The 15,912-nt window shown below is 41.5% G+C and overlaps 1 protein-coding gene across 1 annotated transcript in view; it reads left to right on the top strand.

Moving 5' to 3' along the window:
- The window catches only part of DYNC2H1 (dynein cytoplasmic 2 heavy chain 1), a 367,402-nt gene that overhangs the window by 135,681 nt on the left and 215,809 nt on the right, over positions 1-15,912 (top strand). The window contains exons 61-65 of the mRNA XM_029911951.1: positions 2,562-2,688; positions 8,597-8,738; positions 10,207-10,316; positions 13,234-13,332; positions 15,669-15,792. Of these exons, the coding sequence (XP_029767811.1) occupies positions 2,562-2,688; positions 8,597-8,738; positions 10,207-10,316; positions 13,234-13,332; positions 15,669-15,792 (602 nt within the window). The remainder of the gene's footprint in view (positions 1-2,561; positions 2,689-8,596; positions 8,739-10,206; positions 10,317-13,233; positions 13,333-15,668; positions 15,793-15,912) is intronic.

The raw sequence follows: 15,912 nt of genomic DNA on the forward strand, positions 1-15,912 counted from the left end.
AATGAGAACAGGCAATGGAAATACTGATAACTCCTCATTGGTTGAGGAAACCTTGGTTCTCAGACCTGGTAGAGCTGAAACTGGAGGCCCCCCCATCTACCGTATGTGGAGACTGGATGTCCTCTTGCAGGGTCCTCTTCATCCAGACCTGAAACAGCCTGGCTATTGAGAGGGAAGGACTAAAAGATCTCGTTCTGCCCTCCAGAGTCATTAAGACGTTGCTTTTGTCTAGGAGAGTAATGACACAATGTGTACTCCTGTATCTAGTCTAGATCCAGCAAGAGCACATTGCAAATCCCTGAAATACTAGAATTTCAACTATTTTGAACTTTCTCCAAGAAGGCCTTCAGCCCAGTAACATTGCACATCAGGTGTCTTCTTTTAGCAGAGTGCTATTCACAGGATCCTTGGGCTCCTTAGCAGACAATCCACAGATAGCCAGATTCCTTAACCCTGGTGGTCAGGCCACTCTTCCAAAAATGGGACCTATCACTAGTTTTGAGGGCTCTGACAAGCCATGCCTTTGAGCCTCTGACTTCAGTTTTGGCCTTTCATTTATCCACTAAGACTTGTTTTTTAGTAGCTGTCATATCCGCCAGGTGAGTGTTGGAGCTGGCAGCCTTATCTATACAGGAGCCTTACTGCATGTTCCATGAGGACAAGTTGGTGCTCAGGATGCCAGAATCCCTTCATCCTAAGGTAAATTCCTCCTTCCACACATCCCGAGAAGTTGTGTTTCCTTCGTTCTGTCAAAACCACAAAATCCAAAAGAAAAGCTGTGGCACACCATAGAGGTCAGAAGAGCATGGAAAATCTATCTCAAACACACAGAATCCACAAGAAGATTGGGCTCCTTATTCGTGTCCTTCCACCCAAACTGCCAGAACCTCAGAGCTTCCAAGTTCTCCATCACTAGATGGATTAAACTATGTATTGTGGAAGCCTACAAATCATCAGAGGCTCCTGTCCCAGAAGGGACTGAGGTGGAATGAGCAAGTGCGTCCACTTCAGAAATTTTAAAAGCAGTCATTTGGTCTACAGCTAGCACCTTCATTATGGAGCCACACAGCCGTGCCCTCTCTGCTTTTGCTTGCTGTCAGATGAGTTATTCCCAAAATATAAAATTTGCATAATATCATTAGCAGATATTCCAGAGAGAAAAAATAACTAGGTACATTAGACCAAAGAAGGTGGTCATACAGTAACGATTCATTTCTGCTGAGGAATGATCTTATGAGAGTGACCCCTGAAGAGGGATGGGGGTGGGGTGTGGTGATAGAAACTAATATAGATAGAAGGGAATATCCCAGGTCCATTGTGCTTAGGACCCACTGATCTGATGTGATGTGAGTCCAAGCACTGAGGAAGTGGATGGATGATTGGCAAAGGTATGGATAGGAACAGATTCATCTTCAAGCAGTGGTATGCTGCCCTCAACAAGCCTGTCAAAATGCATGTTTAGAGTTAGCCGTTGGTCAAAAGGATTTTTCTGTCACATGTGATGAGGGGGGTGGCGGTCGCCTCCTGTAATTCCTTCCCCTTTTTATCAGCAGGTCTTGGAGACAAGGTGTTAAGCTCTGATATTTGTGAGCCTGCTGGGGGCTGGAATTGCTTCCTTATTGCAGGTGTAGAAATTTCAAGGGACTTCAATGTTTCCCTGGCATCTTTTAGGCTATGCAGTCTATTGTCCATCTTTTTCTGAGAAGAAGGACGGACCCTCAAATGGCAAATCCTGGATGTCTGCTCTACTTCAGGAGGGAGACCAGAAGATTGGAGCCACAAACACCTACTCATAGAAATAGCAGATACCATGGAGTAAGCTGCTGAGTCTGCTGTGTCCAACATGTCCTGAAGAGCTGTCCTTGCCATAAGCTTCAGAGACAGGAGAGCAACTTAGAAGTCCAGAATTGTGGGAGATGTTGCTAGCAGAAAGGAAATTTATTAGTAAGACATTTTTCATTATTGGGACCAACCAGTGACAGTATCTCCCTTTCTTCTTTGTACCATCCCATCAGGTACTGTTATACCACAGAAGCATAGAATGGCCTTTTTTTCTAATCTATGGTGGAATTTCTTTACTCAAATTCATTTTTAACCAAACCTTTTATTATGGTACCCAAAATTGTGCACACAGCTCCAAGCATAACCAGCACCATGCAAAGAGGGAAAGGGAAATATCTGATGTAAGGGTTTTTATGAAGTTAGTTCCTTCATTTAAAAAAAGGAAAAATAATTGATGCTATTTATGTCCTGTTACAATAAGAAGTACATTAAAGCATCACTAATGTGGATGTTACTAAACCACCCACTACATCATTTGCACAAAAATATTGGTGATTTCTGCCAACTACTTAGCACAGATTTAAAACTAGATGATTCAGTGAAGTCTCTTATTTTACAAATAAGTTGTTGTATATTATTTTTCCAAAATATACTGCATTTCATTTACTAGCATATTTGGATGTATAGTAAGCACATATTATGAAGTCCCGATGAATGAACACCTAATTTAAAAGTATAGTTAAATTGGCAATAATTTAAAAGTATAGTTTTTTTTACAGGTTCCAGAGTAGAACAACTGAAGCAGCTAAACTTGAAGCTGAAGTAGTTAAAGCACAAGAAACACTCAAAGCCGCAGAGGTACTGATTAATCAACTTGATAGGGAGCACAAGAGATGGAACACACAGGTTTGTTACAGAAACTTTCATAAAATAGATGCCACTGTATAAAAAAACTTGACTTAATACTTTATATTCTCTTTTTTAAAAGGCAATTGTTTGATCATACAATGTGTTTATGGAATATAAATTATGTGGCACTCTATTGCAGCTCCTAAATGTTTATTCCATTATATTTAAAAGCTGTTGTCACCACTCAAAAGCTTTATTTTAAATTTCTTCTGAAACTTTCTCCTATTCCATTATTTAGGTTTTCTTGTCAGATAAGGTCTGAATGTGCACAAAATGCATTATTTAATTAATATGATAAAATGTATTATAATTTCAATGATGTAAAACTGTTATGAGTCTCAGCAGTCATGTGACTGTTTTATGGCCAAGATTATCAAAAGTGTCTAGTGAGTTTGGGTTTCCAATTTTGAGACACCTTGAACAGGCTTGATTTTTCAGAAATCTCTCAAAATCAGCTTTTATGTGTCTCATATTGGGAACTCAGAAATTGAGGCACCCAAAATCATGGATTACTTATGAAATCTTGGCATATGTAATTTATCAGAGTTTGGTAACCACTGACACTGGGGAGAAAAAGAATATTTTCTCTCAAGCTATCTCTGCTAATCCTCATTTAAGGAATTGTAAAACTGCAGCTAGCTTCTTTGGAGATGCCCCATCGGCTACACTAAGCAGAAACTGGTCGCTGTAGAGAATCTAGCCCCCAAAATGATCCTGTGGCTTTTCTACTCATGAAAATGTCACAATTTTATAGTTGTTCGAGTGATTGCAAGTGTCCATTCCATCGTAAGTGTGTGTATGTGGCTTAGGCACAGTTGTCAGAGATTTTTCCCTTGACAATACCTGTCGGGGAAGTGTTAACGCCCTCCGGTGCCTTGTGCCACTTCGCACAAGTATAAAGGGCTGCACTGCCCCTGACCCACCACAGTTCTTTCCTACCACTAGTGATGGTTGTTGTTGGAGCGACGATCTTTGTTTCTTCATATTTTCCCTCCCTTACACTATTTGTGTATTTACAGTGTAAATAGTAGCTGTGCAATAGTTTTTAGTCTTGTATAGTATATCTGTAAATGGTTAGTTATAGGATTAAGTTTAGAATGTGCTATCTTTTTAGTGTGGGGTTACCGGTGCCTGGTGGGACACTGGACATGATACTGGACTGATGCCCCGTTTTCCTGGCTTCAAGGCCTGTTTTTCATGTAACAGATCTATGCCAGTGAGTGACCCACATCCCAGATGCCTTAAGTGGCTGGGAGAGGTGCATGTCAGTGACAAACGTCACATTTGTAGAGGGTTCAAATCCCATTAGAAAAGGGTACAGGGTTTCCAGGCTCAGGTATCTACTCATGGAGTCTGCACTTTGTCCGCCATCAGAACCTTCCTGCTCTGAATGGGTACAGAGCAGATCCAAGTCTGTTAGGAGTGCTTCCTCCCATTCTGACAGAGTTCTCAGGCAAATCTACATCGCTGGTGCCTAAGAAGAGACTGCATAAGTCTCCTAAGGACTTGGTACTGGGACCCTCGAAGAAGTTCACAAGGTCTCAGTGGGACGTTCCAAATAGTCATACTCCCCAAAAGCAATCCGTGAGACAGCAGGGATTGCTGACTCCAGAACCCAGGAAGGGCCTGTTGAGAATAATCCCTGAAAGATCAGCGCACCTCTCGGTACCGCAGGCTCAGCAGCCCTTTCCAATGCCGTCAACATGCAAGGGTTTTGAGGTAGCCAGAGAGTTGCTTAACTTGTTGGTACTGGCTTCTCCCATGATTCAGGAGCCTTGCATGGAATAGATATTGGAACCACACTCCCGCGGTCCCGGCTCAAGCCCCAGAGCACTACTTGGTACCGGCCACTTCTACTCTTGCAGCATCTCTACAATCTATTGCATCTAGAGGCAAGCCAGCAATGATTTCACTGGTTCCCCCTTCTCCAGGCTTGGAACCCCTTTCCCCCAGTATCAACAGGTTCAGCTCCCCCATGGTCAGAAGAAATGGACACTACATCAGATTCGGAAGTTGGATCCTTTGTGTTCCATCCTGAGCATGCCCAACAGCCCCAGCGGGGTGCCTGTCTGGTGTGGTACCATTCACAGCCTCAGCATTCTAAGAGTCGGTGGCCTACACAGAGCTGGATACCTTCTGTACCCTTGGGGCTTCCCTCCACATTCCAGAGCCTCTCTGCTCCATTCCTGCACCTCTACATCAGCCAGGTGCTGGGAGCATCTACAGGAGAGTCACCATCTTTGTTCCCTCAGTACTGGGATTAGTACTATGCAGAGAGAGCTGCATGCTGGGGACTACCCTGTAGAGGAGTTAGAGGAGGGACCTCCTCAACAACCTTTAGCCTCTTCTTCTTTGTTTCCCGATGAGGCAGTAGTGGCTGAGTCTACCTCCCCACCTCTTGATGGCTTTAAAGCTCATCAAGACTTGTTGCAGCGGGTGTCTGCAACTTTAGCTATCCAGCCAGAAGAGGTACAAGAAAGGTCACATGGGCTTGTGGACATTTTAGCATCCGCAGGACCCTCAAGGGTAGCTCTTCCTATAAATGAAGCTATTCTGGAGCCTGTCAGGATTTTATGGAAGACTCCTTTTTCTCTGCCTCCCACTGCCAAAAGAGTGGAGAAGAGATATTATGTCCCGTCACAGGGATTCAAGCACTCTTACAGATACCCTCTTCCAGTCTCTCTTGTGGTCATAGCTGCCAACAAAAAGGAAAGGTCAGGACACCAGGCCTTTACTCCAAAGGGAACGGAAGCAAAAAAACCCTAGATCTGTTTGTCCAGAAATTTTATTCCATGGGAGATTTACAGCTCAGGATTGCAAACCAGCAAGCTCTGCTGGGTCGTTATGACTTCAGCCTGTGGGGTAATATCCTGAAATTCAAAGACAAGATTCCTGATGAGGCAAAGCAGGAGTTCTCTGCTTTGGTGGAGGAAAGCAAATTAGTTGTCAGAACAGCATTGCTGGTGAGCCTGGATGTGACAGACTCTGCAGCTCGAGCTATTGCCTCCGCCATCACGATGTGATGTTCATCTTGGCTGCAGGAATCAGGCCTCCCCCCGGAGGTGCAACAACCAATTCAAGACCTCCTATTTGAAGGCCTCTTGCTGTTTTCCAGCAAAGCTTGATGAGAGGCTTCAGAACCTTAAGGATTCAAGAGTGACCCTTAAGTCTCTGGGGATCTATGTACCGGTGGCAAAAAGAAAGCCATTCCTTCCACAGCATTCCCCAAAGTGTCAGCCATTCTTGCTGCATTCCCAGGACCTGTCCAAAAACAGGGTCAGGGTTGCAAGAGGCATCCTTCTCCTCTATTCGTCTCTTCAGCTGCCAACTCTTCTAGGCAATCTGGATCATCTAAGCAGTCATTTTGACCCACTGGTTGAGAGCAGTGTACTGCTCCCCATAGTGCCATTTTTCCCGACCCCTATTATTGCCAACCACCTATCCTGCTTCCTAAGTGCTTGGACCCGCATCAGAGGGGCCTTAAGCATAGTAGAACTGGAATACACCCTTCCATTTATTTCTACTCCCCCTTCCCACTTCTCTTCACCTTCCCATTTCAGGGACCGCTCTCACGGGCGCATGCTACTTCAGGAGGTTCAGTCTCTCCTCCTTGTGGGGGCTATACAGGATGTTCCCATGTTCAGAGGGAAGGGATTTTATTCCCACTACTTCCTAATCCCAAAAGCAAAGGGGGGAAGGAGGTTTTCAGGCCTATTTTAGATCTGAAATTCCAGATGGTCACTCTAGTCTATTAACAATTCCTTAGCATCAATAAAATATGTTTATTTTCATGTGGCAATTCACCAGAGCCACTGAAAATTTCTCAGGTTCATGGTAAACGGATTCCATTACCAATTCTCAGTGCGGCCTTTCAGACTATCAGCAGCTCTTTTCATTTTCACAAAAATGTATGACTTTAGTAGTGCCATTCCTGCGAAATTCAGGACTCCAGGTATTCCCTTACCTGGATGACTGGCTAGTCAGAGGCTGATCCAGGTTTCAGGTACTCTCCTGCCATTATTTAATCCACTTTTGACATGCTGGGGCTACTAAGTCCATCCAGAAGTCCATCCTGTCTCCTGTTCAAAGAATAGAATTCATTAAAGCAGTCCTGGACTTTACAAAGGCCAGGGCTTTCCTACCACAGAAGATGTTCCAAATGATGCAACTCATTGCTCTAGATATCAAGGTGCACCCTATCACCACAGTTTGGAATTGTCTCAAACTTCTAGGACACATGGCAGTGTGCACATCTGTGGTGCAGCATGCTAAGACTGCATCTACATCTACATCAGACATCTACATGGTTGGATAGCCTCGGTGTATTCACCAGCACGTCATCATATAGTCATGGTGGTCCAAGTATCCACTCAGGTGTTATCCTTCCTGGATTGGTAGATAGAACCTATGAATATTTGTGAGGGAGTTCACTTTGCTCCTCTGCAACAGGGTCTCACTGTAGTCATAAATACATTGGATCTAGGTTGGGGAGCTCACTTAGGTCACCTTCAGATTCAGGGCCTTTGGACTCCCCAGGATCTGAGTCTCCATATAAATATCATGGAGCTATGAGCCATCCATCTGGCTTGTATGGCATTCCTTCCACACATCAGGGGTGGAACTTATTGGTGCTCATGGACAACACAGTAGCTATGTTGTATATCCTCCCTCCAGTTGCATTCCTGCCCAAAGTCTTATCCAAAGTCAAGCAAGATTCTGCTCACCTTATTCTAATAGCCCCTGTATGGTCCCATTGAGATTGGCTGTCAACCCTACTAGCCCTATTGGTCAGACCTCCACTGTTGCTCCTGAGAGATGTGGATCTCATTTTCCAGGACCACAGCAGCCTTTGTTATCCCAAACTTCAGGCCTTCCACCTGACAGTGTGGATGATTCATAGCTGACACAGACTTGGAGCAGATTTATTCTAAGGGGGTGCAGGAAGTGCCACTGAATAGCAGGAAGCCTTCTAGTAGGTCTACTTACATTGCTAAGTAGAAGAGATTTTCCATCTGGTCCATATAAAGAGGTATTCCCTCAGACCAAGCTCCAATTAGACATATCTTGGATTATCTTTTGTTTCTGAAACACCAAGGATTGGCTTGGTTCCATCAGAGTTCATCTGGCAGCTATCTCAGCTTTCCACCCGCCTGTGGATAACCGATCAATTTTTTCGAAGTCTATGTCCATCAGGTTTCTAAAGTGTTTGTGTTATATTCATAATCTGGTTCCTCAGTGGAGTTTAAATCTGGTGCTAGCAAAGTTGATGGGTCCTGCCTTTTGAGCTGCTAGCAACTTGTTCTCTGTTTGCACATGTCAATAAAAGTAGCTTTTCAGGTGAGTAGGGGAGCTGTGAGCTTTGCTATCAGAGCTACTCTATACAATTTTCTTTAGGGACAAGGTTTTCCTTCAGCCTCATGCTAAATTCTTGTTTAAAGTGGTTTCCAAATTTCACATGAGTCAAGCGATTTATTTACCAGCATTCTTTCCAAAGCCTCATTTGAGCAAAGGGGAGGAAAAATGCCATCAGATTTAAACATCATTTAGATGTTAGAAGAGCTTTGGCTTTTTACCTGGAGCGGACTAAACCATTCAGGTCTTTGTCTCAACTCTTTGTCACATTCTCAGACTGAGTCAAGGGCCACCCAGTCTCTTTCCAGATGATCTTTTCTTGGATTTCCGGTTGTATTTGTTTATGCTACCGATTGACCAATGTTGCACCTCTTAATAAAGTGGCGGCTCACTGGGCCAGGTTGGTGGTGTCTTCCGCGGCTTTTCTGGCTCGAGTTCCCATTCTGGTTATTTGTAGGGTGGCAAGCTGGTCATTGCTCCATACATTTGGCTCTGAAGGTGCCATCTGTCATGAATCCGCTACATACCTTTTTTTTTTTTTTTTTTTTTTTAGGTTTCAGAGATCACAGATGAACTAACCACTCTGCCTAAAAGAGCTCAGTTGGCTGCTGCTTTCATTACTTATCTTTCTGCTGCTCCAGAGGATCAGCGAAAAATTAGTCTGGATGAATGGACAAAATCAGCTGGTCTTGAAAGTACGTATTTTATTTTCTTTGACATGAAGACAAGTGAGAGAGATTGATAATTTTAATACATATTTTTGTTTATAAATCTTGGAAATTCATAATGCTTTGACAGATTAATAACACTACTTTCATATTGGAAAAAATAATCCCAATTATACATACAAAATGATGGGATCTAAATTAGTTATTGCCACTCAAGAAAGAGATCTTGGAATCATTGTTGATAGTTCTTTGAAAACATCTGCTCAGTGTGCAGCTGCATTCAAAAAAGCTAATAGAATACTAAAAACATTAGGAAAGGGACCAATAATAAGACATAAAATGTCATCATGCCACTATATAAATCCATGATTTGCCCACACCTTGAATACCAGGTGCAGTTCTGGTAGCCCCATTTCAAAAAATACATAAATATTAGAATTGGAAAAGGAGCCAAGAAGGGCAACAAAAATTATTAGGGGTATGAAACAGCTTCCATATGAGGAGAGAGTAAAAAGACAGGGACTGTCCTTAGAAAAGAGAAGATTAAGGGGGGCTATGATAGAGGTCTTTAAAATCATGAATGGTATGGAGAAAGTGAATAGAAATTATTTATCCCTTCACATAACACAAGAACTAGGGATCAACCGATGAAATTAATAGGCAGCAGGTTTAAAAGAAACAAAAGAAAGTACTTTTTCACACAATGCACAGTCAACCTGTAGAACTCGTTGCCATGGGATGCTGTGAAGGCCAAAAGTATAATTAGGTTCAGAAAAAAAGTAAGTAAGTTAATAGAGAACAGGTCCATCAAAAGCTATTAACCATGCTCTGGTTGTCACTAAACTTGCAACTTCCAGAAGCTGGGACTGGATGATGGGTTGGATCACTCAAAATTGCCTTGTTCTGTTTATTCCCTCTGAAGCATCTGGCACTGTCCACTGTCAGAGACAGGATACTCGGCTAGATCGACTATTGATTTGACCCCGTATGGTCGTTCTTATGTATGGTAGCTACATGTAGGCACAGCTTTGGCAATCATCAGTGATCTGAGTTTGCTATCCCTGGATGGGAAAGTGCCAAAAATTGATTCTTCTTCCAGGTGTATGTCTTCCCAAGATCTCACAACGACATAAACCCGAACAGACTGTAACGTCTTTTGATTGCATATAGGCACACAATCGCTGCAGAGAAATCAATGGTGGAAAGTATAGATCCCCTTACTTGGAGGAATATGGTTAATTTGCCTATTCCAAAAATGAGGGATGGTCAGAAGACAATAATTTCTTTATCCTTTATGTATTAATAACACTCTCCTATAACATCAGAGCTATAGAAAATATCAGTAATTAAAAAAATATATATATAAAGGAAATATACAGAACTGTATTGTATACAGCAGAATCTCTTGTAACTAGTGACATGTAACACAAACAGAATATAAATGTCAGCGCAGGTACATGGTATATAATTAATAAATCCATCTTTAATTTGCCAGAATTTGATATGAGGCGGTTTCTGTGCACAGAGAGTGAGCAACTAATTTGGAAAAGTGAAGGTTTACCCTCAGATGACCTTTCAATAGAAAATGCTCTTGTGATCTTGCAGGTAAACAGTTCTGTATTTTTTGTTTCTTTTCTTGGAGACATTTTCTTTGTAACTGGGTGAAGCAGATGGTTTTTCTGGGTTCTTTGATGACCTCATTCAATCTTTATGATCTTGTTAGTACTCCTGAAGGCACAAACATTACAGAAATAAAATATTTATGCTACTTGTTTATATATACAACTCTGATTTGTCTAAAATGAAAGGAACAAAATTGTTCCATCATCTATGCATTTTGCTTTTTTGCTTTTATCATTTTTATCTGAAAATCCAAGAGGAAAGGCCCTCTGTCCTTCAAATTAGGCCAAACATGAGTTATCTTTAGCGTCATTACAAACTTTTGAGAATTATCCACTGTGTTGTAAATGTGCATTTTTGTCATATGAGCCATTCCATTGCCAAGATGTATAAAAAATGGCCACATCCTGCAAACACTTTTACAGATTTATAAATTCATAATTTTAAGGCCAGACGGGACAATTAGATTATCTTGTATGAGACATATGACATAGAATTTCACCCAGTTACTCCTGTATTGAGCCCAATAACTTGTGCTTGACTAAAGCATATCGTCTAAAAAGATATCCACTCTCTTGATTTGAGGACTTGAAACCTTCTAGAAAAGGAGAATTCTCCACTTACTTTGGTAGTTCCAGTGGTTAATCACCCTCACTGTTACAAAAATAGTAATTCTGTGCCTTATTTCTAATTTGCCTTTGTTTTGCTTTAAATTCCAGCCATCATTTCTTGTTACACCTTTTCCCACTAGGTTAAAAAGCCCTCTAGTACCTGTTATTTTCTTCCTGTGAAGGTATTTTTACACTGTAAACATCACACATCTCAGTGTTCTTTTTGATCATATTTACAGAGTAAGCTCTTTAAGCCTCTAAATGTAGGTTTTTTTTCTGGCCCTCAAATAATTTTTGTGGCTTTTCTCTGTACCTCTCCAGTTTTTCAACATAATTTTTAAAATGTGGACACCAGTACTGGTATTTCAGCAGAGGTAAAATCACGTTCCTGCTCTTAATCACTACTCCCCTCCTTATACATCCAAGGATCGCATTAGCAATGTTTGCCACAGCATCATACTGGTAGCTCATGTTGAGTTGTTTGTCCACTATGACTCCTGCTTTTTCTCAGAGTTCCTGCTTTTTCAATCACTGTTTTCTAGGATAGTCTCCCACTTATTATCTCTCATGTGTTAAGTTTACTATAGTGAGTAGTTTCATCCCCTTTCATGCAACGTGCATTTCTGCCTCACAGAAGGAACAGTCTCTACAATTGAAATTATGGCTGGCTGTTTTGTGGGCCAAGTAACTGTGGCAAATCTTGCTACTTCACCTTCCTAGTGGACACATGCACCAAGGTCCATTTTCAATCTGGCCTTTTGTTTTTAAGATGAGATACAGGAGCCAAGCATTCTTTCCCTCCCTAAGGCAGAATCCCTGTCTCCCTTTCTTCTTGTTAATTTGTCTCCTTCAAACGCCACATTTCCCACTCCCATCAGACCCCAAAGTGGAATGTAGACAGAGAGCCTCATACTGCAGACTTGGTTTTATACAAACATGTTACCAGCAATATGCTGGATTCTTTCCTACTGTAATCCTGTCTAAAACAGAACAGTCTAAGGGCAGGTCTTCACTACAGGAGGGGGGGGTCGATTTAAGATACGCAAATTCAGCTACGCGAATAGCGTAGCTGAATTCGACGTATCAGAGCCGACTTACCCCACTGTGAGGATGGCGGCAAAATCGACCTCCGCGGCTCCCCGTCGACGGCGCTTACTCCCACCTCCGCTGGTGGAGTAAGAGCGTCGATTCGGGGATCAATTGTCGCGTCCCGACGAGACGCGATAATTCGATCCCCGAGAGATCGATTTCTACCCGCCGATTCAGGCGGGTAGTGTAGACCTAGCCTAAGAAAGGAAGAGTTTTTTGAGCAGTTTGAAATGGGGCTGGTCATGATTTTTTAAAGACAAGAGTCCAAACCTGGCTGTACCTCTCAGCCACAAATTCTCCTTCCACTTAGCACAATACCACTCTTTGAATGGTCACTGTATTCTTAGGAAATGACCAGCAATTAAGTTGTTGAACACTTAAGTATAAGACAGTGTAGCAAGGGTGAAAATTTCAGTGTTTGGAATATATCCCATACATCTGTTTGCAGCCTTCTAGCATGGCAGACCTAGTCATAATATACATTCCAGCTTACTAATAGCTAACACAGCTTGATACCATCCTTATACAGATAATGAAGTATGCTTTTCCGTTGGGGCAACAGCTATTACTTAAATGAGTATTTATTAAAAGGAAAGCCTACCACATCATTAATATGAAGGTTATAATGTGATGGTGCCCTAGTGGTACTAATTATAATAAAGAATACTACACATAATAATGTCTTCAGGATTGTGACACTGATTTTCTTTGTGACTATAGGCAAACTACTATCTTTACCTACTTCCTTGTCTGTAAAATGACCATAATAATACTCCTTTGTAAAGTGCCTTCAGATGTACAGATGAAAAGTGCTATATTTTTGTCAGAGGGAGGAGAAAACTGCGGGGCTGAAAGGAGAAGACATACTTCTAACAAGGCACAAAGTGGTGGTAGTAGTGGATGTAGATGACAATATAGTAATAGTGCAGAGAGAGATGGAGCAGATGTGTCCAACTTCAGTGGATCCAACATCTGGGAATATAATTGTATTACAAAATATTAGTCTTTTTTCTGCCAGAATCAGTCGCTGTGGTTCTGTTATTAGGCTGTCTCCTTTGATCAAGCAGTTCAGTAATAATAACAGCTGTTGAATTTTTTAACTCTTCAGTGTTATTTATATTGTTTGGAAATGAAGAAATTTGTTAGTTTCATATTTTCTTCCTAAAACCAGATTGTAGCATATAACAATTTTTTTTTTCCAGAGTCGAATTTGTCCCTTTTTAATAGATCCTTCTTCAAGGGCTACAGAATGGTTGAAGATACATTTGAAAGAATCTCGCTTGGAAGTTATTAACCAACAGGTCCAGTATTTACTCTTAATCCTATATCTTTAATTCTGGCTGAGCTCTGCTGGCCCCAGGACCCCATAGTGTGGGTTGAGGGGAAGTGTGATAGAGTATTCACTGATGATTTAGCCAGGTTCTTGGGATTATATCATTTCACACAGTGTTCTCGGAAGAAATAACTACATATGCTGGCTTACTCTTTCTAAAACTACTGGGAAGCCCTTTAACTATATATATTGTACCAAAAGATTATGTAAAATTCGCAAATACAATTAACATTTTACATACTTTTAACATTAAAAAGTGTACCTGTTTTTACAAATGTTGTGCTCTAGCTAATCTTAAAAATAAAATTATTGGTATTTACAGTTTTAATAGTGATGATAGGTTGACTTGAGTAGCAGAGACATCAGATTATTTAAAATTATAGGGCCAGATCCTTTACCCTATCCCCTGCTTCATATTGCTTCCACACAGAATGATTTCATAGCAGCAAGTTCATATGATGAACTTTTCTGATGCTCTTTTTATTTTTTTAAATAAAGATAAGGTACTTTGGGACCACACCCAAAATTTTTGACTAAAGTAGTCTCAGACTTTAATCTGAATTAATCTCTTCTTTAATAAAGATTTTCCAAAGTCCTATGATTTACCAGATAAAGCCATGTTTCATAGCTTAAATGTAAAAAAGGCTATTGGTTGTTACCATGAAGAACTACTTACTGTAAGGCCCTGTGGGTGTAGAACCAAAGCCTGTAGAGCTGCTAACATCCCTATGCTGCCACACAGCAACAGCTGTAATCAGCATGTGCTCCACTGCTCATGACCTGCTGTGGACATAAACCATGGATAGTCTTGCCTCGAGGGGTCTGACAGGCAGCAGCCTCATTGCTCCTGATTGGCTCTTCACCCTATATAAACCCAATGGGCATTCCAGGAATGTCCAGACAACAGTGTGGATCTCCTGTAGCTGTCATGACCATTCCTGTTCCTTGCTCTTGAGCTCTTGGCTTCGACCTTGGCTTGATTTGGACTTCTCCTTTTGAACCGGACCCTGAAACCTGACTCAGACTCTGAACCTTGGTATCGACCCTGTCCTGGAACCTGACTATGAACTCCTCCACTACTCCCAGCCTCTGGTTTGACTCAGCTCTGACCCTGTGTCCTGACTGTCCTTGCTAGGATCCTGACAACTATACGCTTCAAAGAGTCTACTTGAAAGCCGCTTTGTGGTGTTGGAGAGAGAACCAAAGACCTTGCTATTTTGGGGCAGAAACTATCTAAGCTTCATCAGATAGTGTGTGCAAGAAGGACTCAGGGTCTATTCTCCTAGAGTAGTAAAGGCTTTACAGTTTGTCTTTACAATATGTCTAAAGATGAAATTTGGAAAGGTGGCATGTGAAGTTCATGTCACTCTTCCATTATTCTTATTCTGAGACATGAGCAGATGCTCATTTTGGGAGAGCAGTGATTATTCTCTTGAATAGGTAGTATGTCTACTATTCAACAGTGTCAATGTCTGCTGGACTGCTACAGTGGAGATCCACAGATGCAACTTCACAAAGGAGAAAAGAAGACTACATAATAGTTATTCCCAGATACACTGCGTCTGCAAATTGGCATAGCCCCTCTCTGCTTTCGACTATTAATAATGTTTCCTGGTTGTGAGCTGGTGTATTGATGCAACAGAACCGCTTTTGGCCAGATGGAGCATTGCCCCAGAGTTCACTCCATCTGGTGGGTCAGTCAGTCAGTTCCTGTTTCCTGAGTCCCCCTGGGGTATGTGGGTTTTCCCCTTATACTTGGTTGGGTCAGCTGGTCCTAGTGCTTAGGGGGTCTGGAAACTCCTTCAGTTCTTAAATCTCTCAGGGGTCGGTAGCGGAAGGCAGGCCTGCTCACTCCACTGGATTCCAAGTCAGTCACCTTAAGCCTGTCTGGCTGTAGTACCTGAATTAACCCCTTGGTTGCTGGGCCTGCATTCGGTATATACTCCATGACACTGGTAGTAGAGAGGTACCAAAATATAGTTAAGTGAAGATGTGTTTTGTGCTCTTGGTTGCAGATCACTTGATCTGATGTCCCTTGCATTTCAGTTTTACTGCTTTAAATTCTTCAGTGACTTGCTTGGCAGGACATGCTATTCCTAGAATGTGAATATGCAGAGACAAATATATTTAATGTATAACAGTTATGGGTAACTACAATAGTTTTTTGACAAAATAATCTTAGGATGTGCATCCTTAAAGAGATATATTCTTTGCACAATATTTAATGTTTCCACAATTGACTAAGAAATATATTAATATTAAGGAACTAAATAATTTAATAGGCATTAATTTTTATTTACACAGGATGCTACCTTCATTACTGCTCTTGAGCTGGCAGTGAGATTTGGGAAAACACTTATTCTACAGGAGATGGATGGAGTAGAGCCAGTTCTTTATCCACTGTTAAGAAAAGATCTTGTTGCTCAAGGTAAATGCCTGACAGTTTGAGGGAGAGCTGTTTTAGATGTCTGAATTAAATCAATGTACGTAGTACAGAATCTAATTTTTAACTTATTGCTTTATAGATACATGAATGTTGGTTAGGATT

This window comes from Terrapene carolina, unplaced genomic scaffold (assembly GCF_002925995.2).
Source record: "Terrapene carolina triunguis isolate 2854851 unplaced genomic scaffold, T_m_triunguis-2.0 Scaffold138, whole genome shotgun sequence".
Classification (NCBI taxonomy): Eukaryota; Metazoa; Chordata; order Testudines; family Emydidae; genus Terrapene; species Terrapene triunguis.